This window comes from Sapajus apella, unplaced genomic scaffold (genome assembly GCF_009761245.1).
Source record: "Sapajus apella isolate SASKATOON/1434 unplaced genomic scaffold, GSC_monkey_1.0 scaffold16, whole genome shotgun sequence".
NCBI lineage: Eukaryota > Metazoa > Chordata > Mammalia > Primates > Cebidae > Sapajus > Sapajus apella.
The window spans coordinates 23,751,708-23,774,926 of record NW_022436956.1 but is presented as its reverse complement, the minus strand read 5'-3'; the positions used below and the strand labels follow the sequence as shown (position 1 = coordinate 23,774,926).

General features: G+C 39.3%; 1 protein-coding gene across 1 annotated transcript in view; it reads left to right on the top strand.

Moving 5' to 3' along the window:
- Positions 1–429: 429 nt before the first annotated feature.
- Positions 430–23,219, top strand: part of CUNH11orf53 (chromosome unknown C11orf53 homolog) — a 43,140-nt gene continuing 20,350 nt past the window's right edge. Inside the window, exons 1-2 of the mRNA XM_032284809.1 lie at positions 430–439; positions 10,423–10,532. Of these exons, the coding sequence (XP_032140700.1) occupies positions 430–439; positions 10,423–10,532 (120 nt within the window). The remainder of the gene's footprint in view (positions 440–10,422; positions 10,533–23,219) is intronic.

Here is a 23,219-nt window from a genome sequence, read left to right as displayed (position 1 = left end):
GCATACATACATATATACAAATATATTATTTTTTAAATCTAATTCTAAATTAAAGACGATGGAAAATTCTACTGCTATTCATAAAAGAAATAATAGACTCCCTGTTTTCATAATAAAGTTTTAAGAGAGTTTGTTCCTAATGGAAACTCATTCATGGGGAATAAAAATCTTCATAGGGAGGGAAAAAGTACCATCATATATCATCTACATTGGGGATGCAAATTGTAGAGAAACGCACACCAAAGGATTTGCATTTAATCAAATCTGGGGCAAGTCATTTCAGAAGCATCACTACCTTGTGCAGAAGGCTTTCCCACCAGAGTCAGGCTGAGCTTTCCAGGAGACCAGGACCCCTTACCAGGGAGTGAACACCATTCACAAGAAAATCTGCACTGCTGTTAAGAAGGAAATCCACCAGAAACATCCAGAATGGAAAGTGGTAAGTCAATGTCAATTTTTATAATTTTTAAGAACTTTAATCCTAATTTTCATTTTTGATAACACAAAGTCATAACATAAAACAAAGGTTGAGGAGAAATATCACTAACTCTGGCCTGGAACATATAAAAATACAAAACACAGATAAAGGACCAACTATTTAGAACTCTTGGTAACATTTTCCTAATTCTAGTTACTCTTAGTTGCTAATTATTAGATTTTGTTTTGCTTCATAGAGTTTACAGAGATATTCTGGAAGATCAACTCAATTGAACATTATTTTCATTAAATGAGGACTTGAATATCAAAGCATTTTTTTCCAATATAGTGAAATTTTATGTTAACAATTTTCAGTAAGCTCTCAATTATAAAGAAAGTGCAGAAGAAGAACTCACATTCATATAGAACTAGAATTATCTTTTATTCATGAATCTTGCTTCAGGCTTTTAAAGCTAAGAAGCAAGGTCACTCTATTTACATATGACAAGGAAGAGTCTAAGCTGTTATTTCATGAATTCAAACTATATATAGATCTTTCCTGGGTTGTTCATCCTAGGATATAAATGTGAATGGTCAATAGAGAGCAAAACCCAACTGTTCAGGAACAAATTTAAGATTGAAAAAGTCAGCACTTTAAATTTTAATCAATGATGACAGACAGAGGGAACATTTTAAAAATGCCTTGTAGAGTACCTTAAAAGAAAAATTAATATTTTTTAAATGCTGCAATTCTTCGAAGTCTGATCTCAAAAGATAAGATGATATAAAGAGCCCTCAGAGCATCTATCTGCTGCAGCATGAAATTGGTTATTAGTAGTGGCACTTTTAAAACAATAGTAAATTGTATTGTGTATACTTGAGATTCACATGTTATAGTATACATACAGATAGTAAAGGTGGTTACTATGGGGAAACATTAGTATATCTATCATGTCACATAGTTACTTTTTTGTGACAGGAGCAGCTAACATCTACCTATTTAACAAAAATCCCTAATACACTGCAATTTTATTAACTATAGCCCTTATGTAGCATATTATATCTCTAGACTTTCATCCTACACATCAGCTACTTTATATTCTCTGATCTACATCTCATTTCCTCCTCCACCCCAATCCTACCTATGGTAACCAGTTTCATTCTTTATATATTTGACCTTTTTTTTCCCCCTATATTTCACATACAAGTGAGATTATGCAATATTTTTTCTTTCCACGTCTGGCTTATTCTGATTAGCATAATGTCCTCCAGTTCCAACCAAGTTGTGGCACATGGCAGGATCTCCTTCTTTTTAAGTCTGAGTTTTATACATTCATACAGAGAGAGAGAGAGAGAGAGAGAGACAGAGAGACAGAGAGAATGAGAGAGACCATATTTCTTTATACATTCATCCATCAACGATGGCTGTTCAGGTTGTTTCTGAATCTTGGCTATTGTGAATAATGCTGCAATAAACATGGGAGTGCAGCTATTTTTACAAGGTGTTAATTACATCTTCTTTGGCTATTGGATTTAGCTATGAAGTTACATTGGGAGGGGTTTGTGGATACCTACATTGTGGGCAAATCAAACTTCAACAAAATCTGAATATGTTAACTGATTTGACCTTGCATCTTTAAAAGTTAGTCTTTATTTCAAGTTTAAGATTTCATAAATAGGCTGGGTGAGATGACTCACACCTATAATCCCAGCATTTTGGGAGGCCGAGGCAGGCAGATCACGAGGTCAAGAGATCAAGACCATCCCAGCCAACATGGTGAAACCTCATCTTTATTAAAAATACAAAAATTAGCTGGGTGTGGTGGCATGCGCCTATAGTCCCAGCTACTCAGGAGCCTGACGCAGGAGAATCGTTTGAACCTGGGAGACAGAGGTTGTGGTGAGCCGAGATTGCACCACTGCACTCCAGACTGGCAGCAGAGCAAGACTCCGTCTCAAAAAAAAAAAAAAAAAAAGATTTCATAAATAGTGTGTATTATTTTCTGCTTAATAATTAATATTTTGAATATTTCAAGATTAGTTTATGACCTTGGAGACTGTATGTGGCCTTTTCTTATATTCTCCTGGGGGTTTTCCACAATATAACTAATACATCGCCTCCCCAGATTAAAAGTAAAACCACTAACCCTTAGTCCTAGTGGGCTTAGGGGTTATAATTCATTCCTGATGGGTATCTGCTTCCCTTCTGTGAGAGGACTCTGATCCTCAGCAATGCAGACTGAGCTAGGATAGTGGGGTGAGGGGAGGGATGCCCACAGCACCAGAACTGGCACCTGAGCCAGGCGGTGACCCAACACACTATATTGCCACTGGACTTTCCAGGACCTGATTCTTGGCATTTGCCTGACAGGCAGAGAATGAAACAAATGTAGATCCATCCACCAATGACCCATTCAGGATTTTAATTCTACTCTGTCTTGAGTGACAGTGTAGCTACATTCGTGTCACAAGGGACTATAATTCAGAGAGACATTCTTTACTATCTTAATTATGTCATTGTCCAGTCACATAATTCAGAATATAAATTCTTTTTTTTCTAATATTATGGGATGATTTTGCTTTTTCTTTCTTTTTCTTTGTTTTGAACGATCTCTTTATTTCCTTACATGAAGTCACAAACACCTGCTTAAAAACATGAAATAATTTAAAAACAGTAACAGGTACCTTAGAGAATGTCATCAAAAATAGTAAAATAAGAAGGTGTTTTAAGTGCCATAAGTGTATTTGATATTTAATAACTGAAACAGTGTAAAAATCACCTGCATTTTAAATGTTAAATTAATTTCAGAATATTTGAAATTAGTTTGATTTGATGGATAAAATGTTTGATTTTGAAAAACAACATTAAGGCAACATCACCATTAAATCTACTATGGATTAAATTCTTCATCAACTAAAATAAGCGAGAATAAGGAGATGACGTAACTGAGACAATTTGTTGCATAGACATAAACACAGTTCTACAATACAAAAAAAAAAAAAAACCATCTTTTTCCAAATTCTAAAGGATGAGTTGATTCCTAATAAATTTGCTTGTGCTTTCTTTCCGGAATCACATCTTTGTTTTCTCAACAACTGATCTGAATGCAAGTTTGTATCTAGAGTATTTGAATAAAAACTCTTAAGCTCTCCTGGTTTATGCAGGTGTGGATTCTTTAAATAGACACAATGCACAGGAGAAAAAAAAAATGTTTCAGAGTAGAAATCCTGGTAAAAATTTTTATATTCTAAGTATCACTCCTCTCCAAAAAACAAAAAGAATGTAATAGGTTAAGAAACTTTCAGAATTCTCAAAAACGTGAAGAATACTCAGCATGATATTTTAAAGAATTTGTACCAGTTTCCATTGCTTTGTTCAAATTTCCTTTATCTTTTGTGCTGTTGCAAATGTAAGCATTCACTTACCTGTACCCCTGCTTCTGAGCTCCGTTATCCCACTAGTCCTGCTTTGTTACCACCCAAATGCCCACGAAACCCCAGAGAAAGATTTCATCCTCACCTCTTAGGAAACAGCTCTTTCCCATTTCCTGAAGACCTTCATCTTTCCAAACTCCACATTCTTTCTCACCTTCATTTTCCTCAACTTCTCCAAGGCATTTCATTTATTTCATAAGTATTTATTGAGCACCTACTAAACACCAGGTACTTGACAACACAGATTATTCCTTTTTCTCTCCAACCTGCTTTCCTTCATTTTTCTGATGCTACTACTCTGGTACATTCCTACATTTCTGGCCTCTCCTCCCTGCACCTCTCCTCTTTGAAGTCCTTCTCTGGCCCCTCTATTCCCCTGGGCATCAGACCTGTAGCATTTCCCAAGACTTCAGGCTTGAATGTCTACTCTTCTCTTGCTACAAAGTCTTCTTTGGAGAATTTTATTTTCTTAGCTTCAATTACCATAATTCTAAAGATGTTTCTTAGATGTGCAGTTTTTTACCAGGTCCAGGTTCTCATATCTCCAGGATATTTTTATCATTTATTTTAACATGTCACCACAACCTCAAAGTCAACATATTCAAAACTGCATTCTTCTTCCCCCATCAAAACCACCTCTTTCCCGACCTTCTTGATTTCTCTTAATAATCATAGCACTGTTTTTTGGTGTGTTTGTGTGTGTGTGACTATTTCCCTTGAAAGGTCTCTTAAATCTGTCCCGTCCTTCTCATTTCCAGTATTTCTGGCTAGCCTCTGTTTTACCATCTCCCACCCTTTCAGTTTCCTCATCCTCAGCCTATTCTAGGATCTACCCTCAGACTGATCTTCCAAAAATTATGATAAGAGCCATAATACTCTTCTGTTCAAAAAAATTAGTGGTTTCCATACCTTATAACACAAACTGTAAATTTTTACAGCTAAGTTTTTAAGACCTTTAACATGTCCAACATTTACAACCAAAAACAAATGTTTTAAACAAATATTTACTGAAAGCTCCCTGTTTCCAGGCACGAGCACTTGGGGTGCATCCACGAGTAAAAACAGGCAAAGCCCCCTCACTTCGTGGAGCTTACATTCTAGCAAGAGGCAAACAGACAATAAACAATAAATGTACTCCATAAGGAAATGGTGGGAAATGGTAAATTATAGGACATAATAGAGTGACAAGTGATGTACAGACAGAAAAACTAGAGTAGAGGAAGGGGATCAGGAATATTTTCTGGGGTGGATGCAACTTCAAGTATGTTCTCATTGAGAAGATAACATTTGAGCCAAGGCTTGAAGGAAACAAAAGTATTTCACCTGTGGATAAAGGGGAAAAGAATACTCCAGACAGCAGAGACAGCCAGGGCAAAAGTCTTAAGGCAGAAGTGTGCTTGGGGCACTTCAGAACCACTAGGGTACAGTAGGCAAGGAGGTGAGTCTTAGGAGAGGAAACCCTGTTTCGGGGAACAGCGTCAGGTAAAGAAATTATAAGGACTTGGTTCTCCCTGTGAGTGCCCTAGTGGACCACTGTAGGGTTTAGAGCAGAGGAGTGACACAATTGAACTTGGTCTTTCAAAGGATCACCCTGTCTACTGTGTTGAAACTAGACTGGGGCAGGGTGAAGGTGGAAGCCGGAAAACCAGCTGGAAGCTTCCGCAGTAACCTACATTACTATAGAAATTGCAGTGGGTCGAGCCTGGATATTAGCAGAGGAGTAAAGAAAAGTCAGCCTACTCTGGATGTATTTTGTAGGTAGCACCGTCAGGAATTGCTAAAGGATGGGCTGTGAAAGATGAGAGAGAAAAGGCTAGAATGACTCTACAGCTTTGGGACTGAGTGACTAGAAAGACGGGCTGCCATCCACTGAAACAGGAGAAGTTTCAGATACAACAAATGTGAAAAGGAAGAATGAAGTTTATATTTGGACATGTGGAGTTTGAGAGGTCTACTAGACATCCAAGCATAGACAGATTTTTCAAGACTAAAGTCCAAGTCTGGGCTGGAGATATCCATTTGAAATTCAGTTACATCTATATGGCATTCAAATCTACTGTCTCCAATTGTACTCATTCCTTCCCCCTGCACACATCCTTCCTGCTTCCTGCCTCTGTTTTTGCTCACAGATTCCTGCTGTCTACAAGGCCGTTCTCCTTCCTCCTAATCTGTCCATTTTCTTCTCAGTCCGGTCTACTTCCCATCCCTTCCCTCAAAACTTTCATCAACAATCCAAAGTGTACTCTTTCCCCTCTCCTGCTCTTTCACACGTGAATGTCTGATTTCTCTCACCAAAATAGGATCTCTTTGAGGACATCTGCTATGTGTTCTAAAGTTATTTTGCATCCCCTGTGGCATATAGCCCCATGCTTTGCACTAAGTCGGTGCCAATTGATACATAAGACTGATTGTTTTTATGACAAAACTTCAGAAGTTTTGATGTATTTGCCATCTCATGAACTTTATTCCTCTATTAATCACATGTGGTTATTTGTTAAACTTATTTAGAATAAGTATACTTCCCCTAGGCTTTTTGGCATACACATAAAGCATAGATTGCTAATTCAGATTAAAATCATCAATTAAAAAGCACTTAAAAAAAGAAAAAAGCAAAGCAGAGACAGTCTGCAAATACACAAAGGATCCAGCCTAGACCTCCTCAACTGCCACCCCCTCCTCCTTCCCAGAGCTGTCTACGTCCACACCCACCTCAGTCAGTTAGACATACCCCTTCTTGCTCAGCCAGAACTGTGTAGATTAGAGTTGGCATCCCCACCTCCACAAGAACCTTCTAAAGGCCTTACTCATATGTATATCTGTGGTTCTCCAACTTCAGAGAACATTAGAATCACCTGGAAGCCTGGACTCCGCCCTAGGATTTCTGATTCGGTACATTTGGAGTAGGGCCTGAGAATTTGCATTTCTAGCAAGTTCCTAGCCAATGCTGATACTACGGGCCCAGGGATCACATTTGAGAATCACAGATGTATATTCTTTGACTTGTCTGTCTGGCTTTGACCCCTGCCTGGTTCTGCCTGGTTTTCAGTTGCTCTCCTATGCCAGCCTGCTTGATGTGCACTAGAGCCGTCATAGTCAATGGCCATACCATCACCCCACCCACACCCTGACTTTCTGTATTTCAGTCTCAGAAGTTGAGGTTCAATTTGTGCCCTTGACCTCAATTTTTTCTTCCTTTTCAAGACCTCATTCCATCATTCTGTCCCTCTCTTCTAAACCATTAGTCTTCCCTCTGTCCTGTTCAAATGTTCTCAACTCTCTCCCACTCATAAATGCATAAATAGACATAAAAACATATGCACACCTCTCCTTGACACCATGATTCTCTCCAATTATCACTCAATCTCGTTTCCCTTTCTAATTCAAACTTCAAAAAGAAATAATCTCTCCTTCCTGTGTCTACCTCCTCCCTTGACATTATTGTCTGGCTTCCAGCCACCTCACACTTGCAAATTACTCTTGCTAAGCTCAATATCAACCACTGAGTTGAAAGCAAGCGATGTTTTTCTGTACTTATCTTCCTGAACTAGTCTGTTGCCTCTGATTTTTTTTAATTTATGTCTTGAAATCTCTTCCCCAGAATTCTATGCTGCATTATTCCCCTGGTTTTTCCTGTTTCTTCTCCAATTAGCCTTCCCATATCTTCTTAGGATTCTCCTCTCCTCTGACAACCATTAAAATGTGACTGTTCCCCAGCCTTCCATCTTTAATAATTTAGTCCAGAGGTTCCAAACCTGTGTGTCAGAAATCAATGTTCTAGGCATTCCAAAGATACTGATCCTCTCAGCTCCTGGAAGTAGACTGGCCTGTTTACCTCAGGATGCCAGGTGCATGCTATTATTTTCTACGTGTGCCACCATGTGACTTTATCTTTCAAACACTCCCCCAAGGGATTTCATCCTTTTTCTTGGTTTTGTTACCATCAACATCATGATGATTCTGAAACTTATGAGCTGAGAGCAGTTCCATAGTGGAAACTTGAGATTCACCCTTGAATCTTCTTCTCTGTCTAAATAACGTCTAAATAATGTTCAAACCTGTCTGATCCTTCTCTGTCTAAATAACATCTAAATAATGTTCAAACCTGTCTGATCCTTCTCTGTCTAAATAACATCTAAATAATGTTCAAACCTGTCTGATCCTTGCCCTCCCATCCACCACTACTCAGACCCCATTACCTCTTGCCTGGATTATTCTAGAGCCTGACTGATCTTCCTGCAGTTTTGTGATCTCAAAACCACCTTCTTCTCAGCTGCCAGAAAAGTCTATCTAGAATGCAAATTAAACTAGGAATTGCTTAAAAGCCCCCAATGGCTCATTGCCTACAGGATGCATTCCAAACTCCCCTACTCATTTCCCCAGCCTCACTTCCTGCCACTTCCTCTTTCTGTCCTTGCCTTCAGGACTTTGCCCGTGCTGACTTCTACACCTGTAATGTTCCTGCCTATTTGCCATCATCACACACACCCTACCTTGCTTTAAGCCCCAACCCAGGTATCATCTTGCCTTCCCTGAGTCTCTCTCCCCGACACAAGGAAGTGATATATTCTGGGTTTCTCTGGCTGTCCTAGGTACATTTCTGTTCTTGCACTTAGCACATTTGCATCATAATTATTTCATTTTAAAGTATTTCTCGCCCCACTAGATAGCCATGTTCTTTTGTATCCCCAGTTCTGACACACAGAAAGCACTTAATAAATAATTGATAAATCAATGTGGCCTTAGACTTTCCCAAAAATTAAGCATCATACACAATTCTAGAAGCAACACTTAGATTCCTTTGGAACAATCATAAGGTCAGTAAGCTTTAAATTTGAGGCTGATTTCAAAGAAGTATTTCAAGCCTCTTTAATTATAACATATATAGACCAAATCCTGTCAAAATTAGACCCGAATGATGATTCAAGTAATTTTGTTTTGCTGAAATAAGGATGCATGTGGCTTTATTGGAATTAAATAATACATTGTCTTGGAACCTGGATTTTTTTTATTCTTCATTTTGTATCAGTGTTTTGTATGAAGCCTGTTAGTTTTCAAGGGATTTTCACATGTATTTCCTATTTTTTCCTTATAAACCTCTGAAGACAGCTAAAAAGAGGTGATTATACCCATTTTACACATGAGGAAAATGGAGCTGAGAGATTTTGTTCCAAGCCAGTGACTGATGTGTGGCTGTGAATACCAGCAGCCTCTTTTCTCCAATGCAGCGTTCTATCTCTGGTTGTATCTTTAATTTCTTCCTTTCTTCCTTCCTTTCATTGTTTTTACAATGCAGTTTTACTCACAGATCAAATATATTCTAGACAATCTACAAATTCAACCAGATTAGAGAATAATTTTGGTTATGTGCCTCATACATACATTTGTTTTTATATTCTGCCAATACACACTAAGCTGAATTCTGCGCTAGCTGAATTTGCTGGCAAACCAACAACAAACACCTCGACTATAATGGATTTAATTTTAATTAAATGGAAGTTAATTTAACTAACCTACTACAGAGCAACAATTATAGAGGTAGAAAACATCTTAAAATTCCTCTAGTGAACCTGCTAATTGAGTGCATAAATGCTTTCTAGAATAGGCCAACCAAAAGGTTGTCTTATTATTTCTTCATCATCCTCAGTAACAAGGCTCTCACTATCCCTAGAAGCAATGCTGTAAATTTTAGAACCTTGGAGAAACATTTTTCTCTATAGTCTGTTATCTTTTTTGTAATTCCCTCATGGTGAAAACAGCAAATTTTTCTGGTTGTTGATGTTACAAACTGACCTAAGTCTGGATTCCAGTTCTATTGCTTATTAGCAGCTGTGAGGCCTTGAAAATAACTTAGTCCCAGACCTCAGTTTCCTCATCTGTAAAACAGATCAAATAAAGTAATACATGTAAATTGCCAAGCACTATAACATCTTCAGTAAATGAATATAGTAAGTGCTCAATAAATATCCGTTAAATGAATAAATGACTCTTTATTTACCATTGCGTTATTTCAAAGCAATAACACCTCGTGTTGAATCACTGATTTTCAAAAACAAAACATATTTATTTAGTGCAGTAAACCAATAACAAACAACTTTCTTCTTAGGAACATAATCTTAAAACTTCTATTGACCTGCTCACTCTCATCAGGTATAATAGGGCAGGAATACTGTTACTCTGTAACCTGAATTGTACAAATCTAACTTCTACCTCATGTATTTAGAACCATCATTTCAAATTGCATTTAATCTTTAGTCTTCTGATTAAAGCATAAGTTGTAAATCTTGCCCGAGTAAATCTTGACAAGTCAGAGTATAAGAAAAGCATTTGAAGAGCTGTTGTGTAGACGATGGAACGGTGTTTCTTTCACTTAGTAGAGCTTAGATGAGTCTCTATCAAAAACCAGGAGACAGGGCTCTATTGAAGCCACTCTATCAAAGCCACTTCAAATCCAAGAATTCTATCATTCTAACAATAAAATGACATCAAGATGACCAGCTCCTAAATATGTCCTTTGGGAGGTTAACCTAATGACTCCACCCACATTCCTTATAACTATCCCATCTGCTTAAGTCCCAGGAGACTACAGCAAACGAGTGTATCAAGGCGTGAGAGTGAAGCACACAGTCAAAGATCTCCTGGCAGAAAAACGATCCAGACAAACAAGTAACGCAAGACTTAATGTAAGTCCCAATTTAATACCTTCTGAAGTGCTTGTGGGTTCTCTCTCCTCCCCCTTTATCCACACACCAATCCCCCACTTCCTGGGTCTGATATCCTCAAAACAAAGCCTTCCTTTAACTGGCACACAGTATAGAATTTCACCATGACGGACAATCTTTCTCCCACTTAGTGATGCCAGCATTTGCACCTTAACTTACACTCCCTCTACTTCAATCTCATCCTCATCTATTTTATGTTGGTTTTCATGCCCTTTTTGAAAGAGTTTTCATGTCTCTATTCATCTGCTATTGACTATGTGTCCTTGGAAACAGAATTCACATTCCCTCATAACTGGATGTCACAGAAATCACATAAATCACAGTCAATAAATGCACTCCTCCTGACTGAGGAGCCTGGTGGAATGGAGGAACACCAGTAGAGAGGGGCCCTGGCCCTTGCTGGGAACCAGCCATGTGGCCCTGGAAAAGTCACTTTACCCCTCTGGGTCCAATATGAAATGAGTTAGGCAAAATGATCTCCAGGGTCCCTTCCAGCTATAAATATCTCTGACTGTCATTAAATTTATGGCATGTCTGTTAGCAGCCAGCAAGCACTCCAGGAGCTCTGTGATCTTACTGGCTGGTACTGTGGTTCATGGCAATTAAAAGATGGTGTGTCCTGACTTTTTCATTTCCCGAAGCAATAGATTATCAAGGGCTTGTTGGGTGGGAATAATACTCACCTTCATCCACTTGTTACTCAAAACCCAACAGAGATAACTTTTAAAAATCTTCTCTGTAACATGCAAAATCAGATTTCAAAATCCTAGTAGGAGATGTTCTGAGTCTAAAATCTTTTTTTGTTATTATTGTTACACTTTAAGTTCTGGGGTACATGTGCAGAACATGCAGGTTTGTTACATAGGTATACACGTTCCATGGTGGTTTGCTGCATCCATCACCCAGTCATCTACATTATGTATATCTCCTAATGTTATCCCTCCCCTAGCACCAGACCTCCAGAAATGATTCTAGAATGGTAATATCATTTGGTTACCAAGATTAACATATAAACACCTATTCTATCAAGTAAAATATAATCACATGAATGTCAGGCATCTGTTGGAACCTTCTGGGTGAAGGTCATGAGAGCAGATGACCAGAAATAAATGAGGAAATCATGTCCAGTGCCTAGTGTAGGGGCTGATACATAGCAGGTACTGGTTCTTCTAGCCTATCTGCTGAAAATGTTGACACTGTGTTCGACTCTGCTCCAAAATCAAACTCCTGAGACATGTTTCAAGTGAACATTCAATTTCCTCCCATCCAAGAACACCTTTTATTGCATATTTTATGTTATCTTTTTTTTTTTTTTTTTTTTTTGAGACCGAGTGTCACACAGTTACCCGGGCTGGTATGTGACCTCCACTTCACAGGCTCAAGTGATTCTTCCCCCTCGGCCTCCCAAGTAGCTGGGATTACAGGTGCCTGCCACCACACCTGGCTAATTTTTTTTTTTTTTTTGAGACAGGGTTTCACTATGTTGGCCAGGCTGGTGTCAAACTCATGACATAGTGATCCACCCACCTCAGCCTCCCAAAATGCTGGGATTATAGGCATAAGCCACCGTGCCCGGCAGTTATCCTTTCTTTTAAGCAGCCTCCTCTCTTCTAATTCAACAAATGGAGCTTAGCTGCTGCAGAGAAATCTGAATAATTGGCTCATTGTCTGCTCCTAGTTCAGCGCTTCTCACAGTGCCTGCTCAGAATCATCTGGGGTATGTGTTAAACATATCAATACAGATAGTCATCCATTCTTGATGACCTGTTTCGTCCCCGTTGCAAATGCAACCCAGTAAGCAAGAATCATGGAACATGTTATGGGAGACACTGTGGGGCTCTGATTCCATGACTGATACCGAGACCACCTCCTTTTTTTAATACCAATGCACTAGGACACAATGATTCTCCTATCTCAAGTAAGTTCAGATAGAGAAGTCATTCATTAGACATGCTCAAAATTTGCAGCTGACAGCATGAGTAATGACCAGTCAGAGGCCCTACCATATAGTTTACCATAAGCACATTGTGGGAGGTTAAAAATGGAGCCCCAAGGATCCTATGTCAAATCCCTGGGACCAGTGAATTCTGCTTTATATGGCAGAATTTGTGGTTAAGTGAAGTATCTTTAGAAGAGGCCCTTACCCTGCATTGTTTAGGTGAGTTCTCAGTATAATCGCACGTGTCAAGTATCCTCTCTCACAAGGGGGAGTTTTGAGAGAGAAACACACACACAGAGGATAAGATACACAAAAGAGAAGGATGCAACGTGACCACTTAAGCAGAGATTGCAGTGATGAGGCCACAGTCAAGGAGTATCTACCAGCAGCCACCAGAAGCTTGAAGAGGCAAAGGCAAATCCTCCCCTAGAGTCTGATGGGCACACAGCCCTGCCAACACCTTGATTTTGGACTTCTGGCCTCCAGAATTGTGAGAGAATCAATGTTGCTAGTTTTAAACCACCCTGTTAGTGATAATTTGTTATAGCAGTCCTAGAAAACTAATACCCACATATTCTGAAAACTATGTCCCCCCAGATAGGCATACTTCAGGAAGTATCTATTTGATGCCCAAATTGCTGCTCTTTTATTTGTGACAACACTCTGATAAATTTACAGAAGACTCTGTTGATCCATCTTTACCACAGTTTCCCTCATGAACATCTGGTTTTGATACCATGAAATGTTTTTCACATCTTTGCAGTAGAAACGAGAAAAAATATCCCTTACATCAAAAGAGACTTTCACCAAAGACTAGAAATTAAAACCACTTCTATACATTTTAGCTACAATTCTGTGGTTTCACAACTATTACTATGTATATTTTTAAATAATGGCTTTTCTTTTTTCTTTCTCAAGTTTTTCTGTTATTCTTTGCTGTACTACTGGATCTTCTACCAGAAGATATAAATGTGAGCCATTTACCACCATCTAGTACCAAATACACACACACACACACACACACACACACACACACTCACTCTCACAATTACCTTCTAATTGCTGCATTTTTTCCAACTACACTATTTCAGTTGAGTTCCATAAAAGCTAATCATTGAACTATTTTCAAAAAACATCATAAAATTCAATAACCTCTTTATTATCTGTAGAAAAAAAAGCAATAAGCCTAATAGCCACAATTCTTCAGTTTTGTTTTGAAAGTCAGTGAGTGATTTTCAGACCATTGTTTCTTTTAATTAAGTTTTTCTTAAGCTATCTTATGGATTCATTTAAAATTGCTGCATATAAATTCACCGGCATGAGGGGGAAAAATTATAAAAGTTGCTGTGTAGGAAAAGGAAACCAGGTTGGAATTGAAACTGTGGGGGAGATGGGAAAATGCTGTGTAGTATAGGGAGGTTAAGACTGACCCCAGGAATCAGGATTCAATGTTCAATTTATTTTGTTGATTTATGGACAAAGTAACAGCTCTCCTGCTCTGCTCATTCATCAAAATACTACAGCCAGGAACAATAAGAAAACAGAAATGAAAGTTTTTTGAAGTTAATATTGTACATAAACCTAAGGAAAAATAAATGAAGATTTCTGATTCTGTTTTTAGAAGCTCTGAATTGAAGAAAATGTTGAGGAGAAATATCCCAAGTGGGAAATATATTTGGATTAAACGGCCTTGGTTTTTACGTGCTCTACATATAGAAACCAAAAGTGGACTATTTCCACACAGCGTGACTCTTGCATGCCAATCTCAAGTGTTTGCTTTTTAAATCAGAATTACTTGCATTTATTTTCTGTCTATACATTATCCTAAATTCTTACATTTAAATTAGCTGCTAAAATCTCTACATCAAGGGCATACAGGATAAGGCCACATTGTCAGTTGGGTTTCTCAAACAATAATCTTTCCTGATTATTTTGGAGAGTTAATATTATAAGCAATGGAAAGAAGTATGACAATAGTATGTATTTGATGGAAAATTTTGGAGGAACAGAAGGTGAATAGGCACCATTGGTGTTTTTATGACATAGAATAATTGCCATAAAGTTGGGCATACCCTAACTATAGAACAGATGTGCATTGTCTATCTTGGTCCCTAAAACCGTCTGTCCTTCCAGCAGGACTGCTAGTTGGATGTTTGTTTAGTTACGTATTCAGCTGCTGCTTTGCTACACCAATCACATGCACAATTCAGTTACCACCAAGTGTAAACATGGTGATGTCCAAATCTGTGATTTGCATTTGGATTTCTTTTGAAGTATTAGGAGGAAAAAATACACACAATTGGAAGCTGTATATTCTATCATCCCAAAGTTTCTTTGATTTCCCTGAAACTTTTGGTAACCCATCTCTCCTGCACCAAAAGAGAAACTGCTTCTTCTTTCATCGGTTTGAACCCCTCCTACTGGCTACAAGTGATCCTGGGTAATTCCCTTCTCCTCTCTGAGCCTCAGTGTCCCTGCCCATAAAAGCAGAGTTGGGCCAAATGTCTAAGATTTCTCTAGTTTCTGTGTTCATTTTTTTCAAATAAATATTACTGTGTATAATCGATGTTTGCAACATGACTTTGTGGGATACATATAGATAGTAAAATTGCCACTATAGTGAAGTAAATTAATATATCCCTTATCTCATCAGCCTTGATTTATGCATACTGTACAAGTGTGACCAAAATTTAATTATTTCCAAGTGGTCTGGTTTATTTCATTTCAACCTCAAGTGTTTGCTTTTCTAATCATTATTACTTCCTGTTATTTAGTTACTTTTTGCAGCAAAAACTACTAAAAATATTTATTTAACAAAAATCCCTAACAATTCAACTTTATTAACTATAGCCCTCATGTTGTACATTGTATCTCTAGACTTGTTCATTCTACATAACAGCTACTTTGTATCTTCTGAGCTACATCTCAGTATTCACTTTTAGGACTTAAATTTTTTTTTCCTATTTATTTATTTTATTGCATTTTAGGTTTGGGGACTTAAATTTTTAAATATTTATTCCATTTATTTATCTTTGTTATTTTCATTAGTCATACTTCAAATATTTCCATTTCCTTAAACATTTAAATACTAACCTCACTGTTTAGGATTTAAAGCAGACCTGAGTCTCAGACAACTAGCTCTTACCCAATTTGAAGCACCATTGAGCTGATGTTTCAGATTACTCTGTTGTCTGGAAACCTACAGCACTTGGCTTTACTGAAGTTCATCTTCTAAGACAGAAAACACAGCATAGCAAAGAGTTTGGGCTCTAGATCCAGATGACCTGAATTCAGATCCCAGCTCTGCCATTTGCCATCTGTGTGGTAACAATAAAGTTACTTAACTTTGCTGCTAAAGGAAGATAATATAACATCTACCTTGCAAGGTTATCATAAGGATTACATTTAATATTTGCCAAGCACTTGGCACATATTGGTGCTCAGTCAATGCCATTGCTATTAACCACTCAACTGCGTATGAGGAATGATGCTTGTTAGAATTCAAGGCATTATAAGAAATTCATTGCCCTTAAGAAGTATACAGTTCAGTTGCGGGGAAAGAAATTATAAGTGATTAAAAATAAAAAATGACTTTGTTCCAGGTGTCAAAAGAGTGAGTGTGACCATCAGTAAACATGAGGGAGGTTCAGAGGAGAGAGAGCAAAGCATGGAGCAGGTGTGTCGAAAAAGACTTCTTGGGCCAGGCACGGTGGCTCACACCTATAATCCCAGCACTGTGGGTGGCCAAGACAGGCAGATCACTTGAGTTCAGGAGTTCGAGACCAGCCTGTCCAACATGGTGAACCCCATCTCTACTAATAATACAAAAATTAGCCAGGCATGGTGGCACATGCCTGTTATCCCAGCTACTCAGGAGGCCAAGTCACAAGAATCGCCTGAACCCGGGAGGCAGAGGTTGCAGTGAGCCAAGATTGCGCCACTGCACTCCAGACTATGTGACAGAGCAACACTCCATCTCAAAAAAGAAAAAAAGAGGCCAGATATAGTGGCTCACACCTGTAATCTCAGCACTTTGGGAGGCTGATGAGGATGGATCATGAGGCCAGGAGTTTTGAGACCAGTCTGGCCAACATAGTGAAACCCCATCTCTACTAAAAATACAAAAAATCAGCTGGGCGTGGTGGCACATGCCTGTAGTCCCAGCTACTTGGGAGGCTAAGGCAGGAAAATAGCTTGAACCTGGGAGGCGGAGGTTGCAGTGAGCTGAGATCATCCACTGCACTCCAGCCCAGGCAACAGTGCGAGACTCCGTCTCAAAAAAAAAAGACTTCTTGGAAGAAAGTATGCCTCAAGCTGAGCTTTGAAGGAAGAAGATGACTCCGGTGAGCAGTGAGCAGGAGTAGAGTCCAAGCAGAACACACAGGAGGGGCAAAGGCGCAGGGGAGAGGAAGCATGCTGCCTGTGATGCGCAGGGGTGGACCAAATTTGTCTGCAGGGTAGAGAAGTGAAAGGGAAGGCTGGGAGGCCTGCATAATCCTTCAAAATTCAGTTCTAGTATTGCTGTTAAGGTCTCCCAAACACTCTGCTTTGCTCCCAAAGCCTCCAGCATATTTTTCTGCTAAAATACTCATTACATTGCACTGTCACTTCTTCTCTTACATCTGTTCTCCAACTGGCTAACGTCTTGCAATTTCTATTTGTTCCTTTTGGAGCCTCCAGCCCAGGAAGAATAACAGTGTGATAAAGTGGTTAAATTCCTGAATATCAGAGTCACAGACAGAGGTTCTGACTCTTGTGTGTGAAATTGATCTCACTTCTCTGGGCCTCAGTTTCCTCCTATGTAAATGGGAACAGTGAAAGTTACCGTGGAAGGTGTTGTGAGAATGAAATTTGCTAATGTCCATAATGCAGCTGGTACAGCACATGGTATGTTGTAAATGCTCAGCAAATGGCAGCTTTTATGGTTTTTACAGTATCTGGCACATGACGGTACTTGATAAATGTCACAGCAAAGGTGTGCCATGCTAAGGTAGATAGGTACTGGATTACAGGGAGCTCTGGATAGCAGCCTCCAAAGTTTGATCCTCCTGTTCTCACTACTACTAATTATAATATAATGTAAATAAGTGAAGCCATTAGAAAGGTCACTGGGTAACTTTTGTAGGTTTGAAAACTTCATTCCTAGGAATGAATGAAACAACACGACAGTGGAAGTAGTGATTACTCACTTGAATGACATGCTGATTGAGCTCTGCCACCATCCTCCATTCTTACAGTCGAGATGGCTAGAGTTGAAACCCCAACCTGGTGCATTGAATTAAGATAATTTCAACTGCTCCCATTCTGTAGTCCTAAATATCCAAAAACCCAACCAGTCTTGGATAACAAACCTGTAGTTAAACTTATTCATCATGAACTGCCATTTACAAAAGAAAAAAAAAAAAAAAACAGCTTCAAATGACAAGAAGAAAGAAATAGAAGTCTGAATATTTTGATCAAGATTTCCCACCAGTTTGCTGACCTAACAAGGGATATGACTTTCTGAAGCCTACATTTCCTGAATTTAAAAGAATCTTCAGAGTGGTGCCGATGGGAGAGGGTCAGTATTCAGCATTCTCTGTGTGTTCTCCCTGCTGGGTGCAGCTGTTTCTTCTCCTGACTCAGTAGATTTTCCCAGACCTCAGACCATGTTCCACCTACTGGCACCCCTACCCCCAACCTCCAAGGCCAAGCTGAACAACCCTCTGTATTCTGAGAAAGATAAATTCCCTTTTTTCTAGTTCAACTAGAGTTTTGCAGTCTGAGCTGGCCAGGTATAGGAAATAGATAAATCACATAAAGCACAAGAATAATTATGTAGCCTACATAAGTTCTGATGCTAACATTAATACTGGGTCAAAGATGGGCATGAGGGTACCATTGAGTTGATGTTTAGGCCTGAGTCCCCTTCCCACCTGCTTATTTCTCCCTGGGATAAATAATAACAATAACTATCACTTACTGCTGGGCTCCGAACAGAAACTTTACAAATAATTTCATTTATCTATTTAAAAATATATTTCATTTATCAACACAAGCACAACAGCTTTCAGAGGGTGTTACCCATATCTATTTTTCAGATGAGAAAAATTAGAATCAGGTAGAAAGTAATGGGGCTTAGATTTGGAACTAGGTTTGTGGGCCTCCAGGTCTTCACTTCACCTGCCGTATTGCCCTCTTACATTATGATTCTAGCCCAAGGATGGGTGAGCTTTGGAGTGGTTACTCTGCTTCAGGCCCTCCTGCTCAGCTCTCATGTCACCCTCCAGATTTCATGTGTGATGTGTGGTCCCAATTATGACTTTTGCTCCCTCTCAGGAACACATTTGTCTCCCCATGCTCCTCTGCACTGTGTCTGTAGACTGTTCAAGAGATGATGCCAAACCCAGCCCGAACCAGTACCAGGACCTTTTTGTCCTATGATACTCAGACATCTTAGAAAACAGTAGACCCATTGCGCCATTGCACTCCAGCCTGGGCAACAAGAGCAAAATTCCGTCTCAAAAAAAAAAAAAAAGAAAAGAAAAGAAAACAGTAGACCCAAGAAGTTTTCAATTTCCTTGTAGAATTTATCTCCAGTTCTGTTCCAGAACCTGCTTTCTGTCCCAGAAATAGCTGCACCCAGCGGGGGGAATACTTGGAGAACACTGAATATAGTCCCTCTTGGCCATTCCCCATCACTCCTAGACCCCCTGGCCTCGTGGGGTCTCCATGGCACCTGGCTCCCTCTGTATAAGAGGAAATCACTTCCTGAATCAGAGTCAGAGCATGCCATACTGATCTTGCAGAAGCCTCTTTTCTGTTCTCTAGAGACCTCTGGGGCCTCCTCATGCGACCCATTTCTCTCTGAGCTTTTCTTCTTACTCGAAGCTTACTCCCCTGGCATGTCTTTAGATTCCTTTTCTCAGTATTGCCAAGTTATTTGAGAGGCTGGTATCCGTGGCTCCCTCATAGGACTGGATGCAGAATGCCACTTCCTCCACTTTAGAAGACAGAGACCCTATCAGCCCCCTTTTGAGGGCTGGAAAAGATCCCCGAGCCCAGTGAAACACAGAGTTTAGCAGCTCAATTGACCTGCCGTCCCTGTTTACCCACCCCTTCAAGGCTCTCCTAACCCCCGAGGTGTCTGGAATTCTCTCATAGTTGTACACACTGTGGAACCTTACACATATTCTCAATAAATGTGATAGCTAATAAGGAAAGGGGAGAATAATTTCCTTATGGCTTTACCTTCTTATGAAAGTATGAGAAAAAATGGGGAGAGGAAGACCACCAATGCTCTCATTTCCTAGACACTAAGCCGATTTTTATTTTCCACGCCAGAAACAGACAGAACCCTTAACTAACATAGAAATCTAATAGTGTGCTACTTCTCTTTGGCATTCTAATGATGGTGCTAAACAACAAGAAAAGGCCAAAAAAAGAAGTCGAATACAAGTAAGAGCAAAAACTGGTACACAGGCCTTAACACTAAGGAGCTGGTCATATATAAATCCAAGGAAGAAATAGCCTCCGCAGCCATCAGCATATTGTCACATCTGAGAACATAACACATGGATGGTATACTGAATCTGTGGTTAGCAAAAGCGTAAGGTTTGGACCGACGCATCCTGAGCACTGCAGGCATGAGTGCAAAACAGTTGGCAGCACTGCAATTACAGGAAATGCGCTCTTCTCTGATTTCTTAAAATTTACCATAGAAATTATTTTTCACCTCTTCAACCCATAACCTGAACCTACCCTACAACGTGTTTTGATTTTAGTAAGATTGTCATGTTTGCCTGGGCACAACAAATGGGTATCAGGTGCCCCAGTATGTGTTTTCTTACTTTGTTATTGCTTTTTCTTTTTCTTTATCTTTTTTCTTTTTTTTTTTTTTTTTTGAGACAGAGGATCTCTCTGTCACCCAGGCTGGAGTGCAGTGGCACAATCTCAGCTCACTGCAACCTCCACCTCATGAGTTCAAGCAATTCTCCTGTCTCAGGCTCCCAAGTAGCTGAGACTACAGGCACACACCATCACGTCCAGCTAATTTTTTGTATTTTTGGTAGAGATAGGGTTTCGCCATATTGCTCTAGCTGGTCTTGAACTCCTGACCTCAGATGATTCACCAGCCTCAGCCTCCCAAAGTGCTGGGATTACAGGCATGAGCCACCACGCCCAGCCTGCTTTTTTTCCTTATCTTCTCTTAGCTTTTTATTTCTTTCCATATTTATTTTTCTTAAATTTTTAGAAATACCTATTGTTCTCTTTGTGTTTGACTGCTAAAGCTCTTAAGAAACCTGCAACTTTTCTTTAATAAATATATCTTATTTACCCTTACTACTTTTTCATGAAGGTCAGCAGAAGAATCCATTTCTCATTTGAAATCGTGCAAGGTTATTGATAAAGGGAATCAGTGTTCACCCTGGGAACGTCTCCCTGTACATTCTGCTCAGTTGCCTAGCACGGTACTTTGCATATTGCTTGTTAACATGGCCAGCTAACCCCTTCCATGAACCTACAAAGAATTAAAGAAGGAGAAAAAAAAAGAAAGCATTTTCTGAGCAGGCAGTGCCTAGTAAACTCAACACCAGTGTTTGAATACAGAGGTACACACTATATTCTTGGCATTCATTTGAATGAATGCTTTACTAAGGCTTTCTAAATGGTCCATTGTCTGACTTTAATTACCCCACTGTCCTGCCCTGTTTAGAGATCTGAACCACATTCCCAGTGCTTTCCATGTTCCACACCCAACCACCTGCACCTTCACAATCACAGAAATTTTAAAAATAATAATAAAGGCAAACCTTTTGCAAGCAACTTATTTTTTCAGCTGCTCTATTGGTTTCGCAGGTTTTTTTTAATGTCATAAAATTTAAAATAATTCCTGGTGGTGAATTCTTTCATGCAGCTTGCAAAAATAATCAGGTTTTGCAGCGCAACAGCCGTGGCAAGTCCATCTGGCAGAACTGAAGTTCTGCAGATTCTGTCCTGACCAAAGTGCATCTCAGTGACTCCTGTTGTTCTAACTTTGCTACAAAAATACAAATAGCATTCCAAAGGCATGCCAAGATCCAGGGGCAAAAATGTGTTTCGCTTTGTAACTTAGGCAACAGAAATCACTTTCTCACAGAGACAGCCTGGACATCATTTTGTGCCAAGCAGGAGAGTTTTAACAGTAAAATTTTAAGAAACTATCTGAAAATGGAGATTCTGCAACCATCTGAGCTTTCTGAATGACATTAAATAGTTTATATCCCAGCAGTTGAAGACACCTGACATCACAGTTTTCAAAAGGTTTGAGATTTGCAATAAATATATGACCTAAAGTCTACTTATTAATTTTTGTTAAATAATTGCTTTAATTACAAAAGGCATTCAGTGTAAAATTTCAGACAGAACAAGAGTGAAGGTGAAAAGCAGAAGCTCGCTAAAGTCTTCCCTGTCCCCAGTTCTCTTGTTCTACATCCCAGAAGCCACCCCAGTGAGTTTCATGTAAATTCTTCCAGAAAATTTACTATGACATTTTATTAAAGAGAAATTAAGTTGTTGGACCAGCAAGTTAATGAATATCAAAATTTATTAGATAATTACATGCAGTATTCCAAAAATGCATAAATTAATGTTTTGGTGGCAAAAATCCCTTCCAGAGAGAGAATTTAAATATGGCTTTTAGTCTTCATTTTACCCCTATACATTTGAAAGTCTTCAGCAAATCACTCAATCTTTTTAAGTCAATAACATAGTCCTTACTATCACCTGAAGCTGGTGATAATGGAGACAGGGTGCACAAAGCCAGATGAACTCTTTCTTTGTGAGATATATCTCCTATAGCCTAGGCTTTGTAGACACAGGCAAATGCTTTTGAGGATATATGTTTCAATATTCACTCCTCAGTCAAAAGTTATTCTTGGCCTTAGGATTGGGCCTATATCATGTCCCATTAAATTAAGTCACATAAAAAGTAGGGTTTTTTCTTTGCAAGTAGGTCAGTATGAGGAAGACCTGCCAGTCCGCTCTCATACAGGTATCAGCAGGAAGATTGGTGATAACAAAGAAAAGAGGAAGCACGCCCTGGAAGTTGTGCAGCATCCAGGACAGGTGGCCAACAGCACCTATGGGAGAGTATCAGCTCTTGTTGATAATCCTTTAAAAGGATGCCAAATAGAGATGAATAGAAACGGCACTTGCTGACCTTCTGAAATCCCAGCCCTACTGAGAGCCATCAGACCTTCATCACTGGGCTCTTTTCACCTATAATAGCCCATACTCTCACCCCATCAGTCATTTCCAACCTGTCATTTTTGCACCAGACTAAATTTCCTCTGGCATCATTTTCACCATATCTACACTGCTAAGAAAGTTCAGGGCCAGGTATGGTGGCTCACACCTATAATTCCAGCACTTTGGGAGGCCAAGGTGGATGGATCACCTAAGGTCAGGAGTTCAAGACCAGCCTGGCCAACACGGTGAAACCCCATCTCTACTAAACATACAAAAATTAGCTGAACGTGGTGGGGAGCCTGTAATTCCAGCTATTTGGGAGGCTGAGACAGGAGAATCACTTGAACCTGGGAGGCAGAGGTTACAGTGAGCCAGGATTGTGACACTGCATTCCAGCCTGGGAAAGAAAGGAAGAAAGAGAGAAAGAAAAAGAGAAAGAGAGAAAGAAAAAGAGAAAGAGGGAAAGAAGAAAGAAAGAAAGAAAGAAAGAAAGAAAGAAA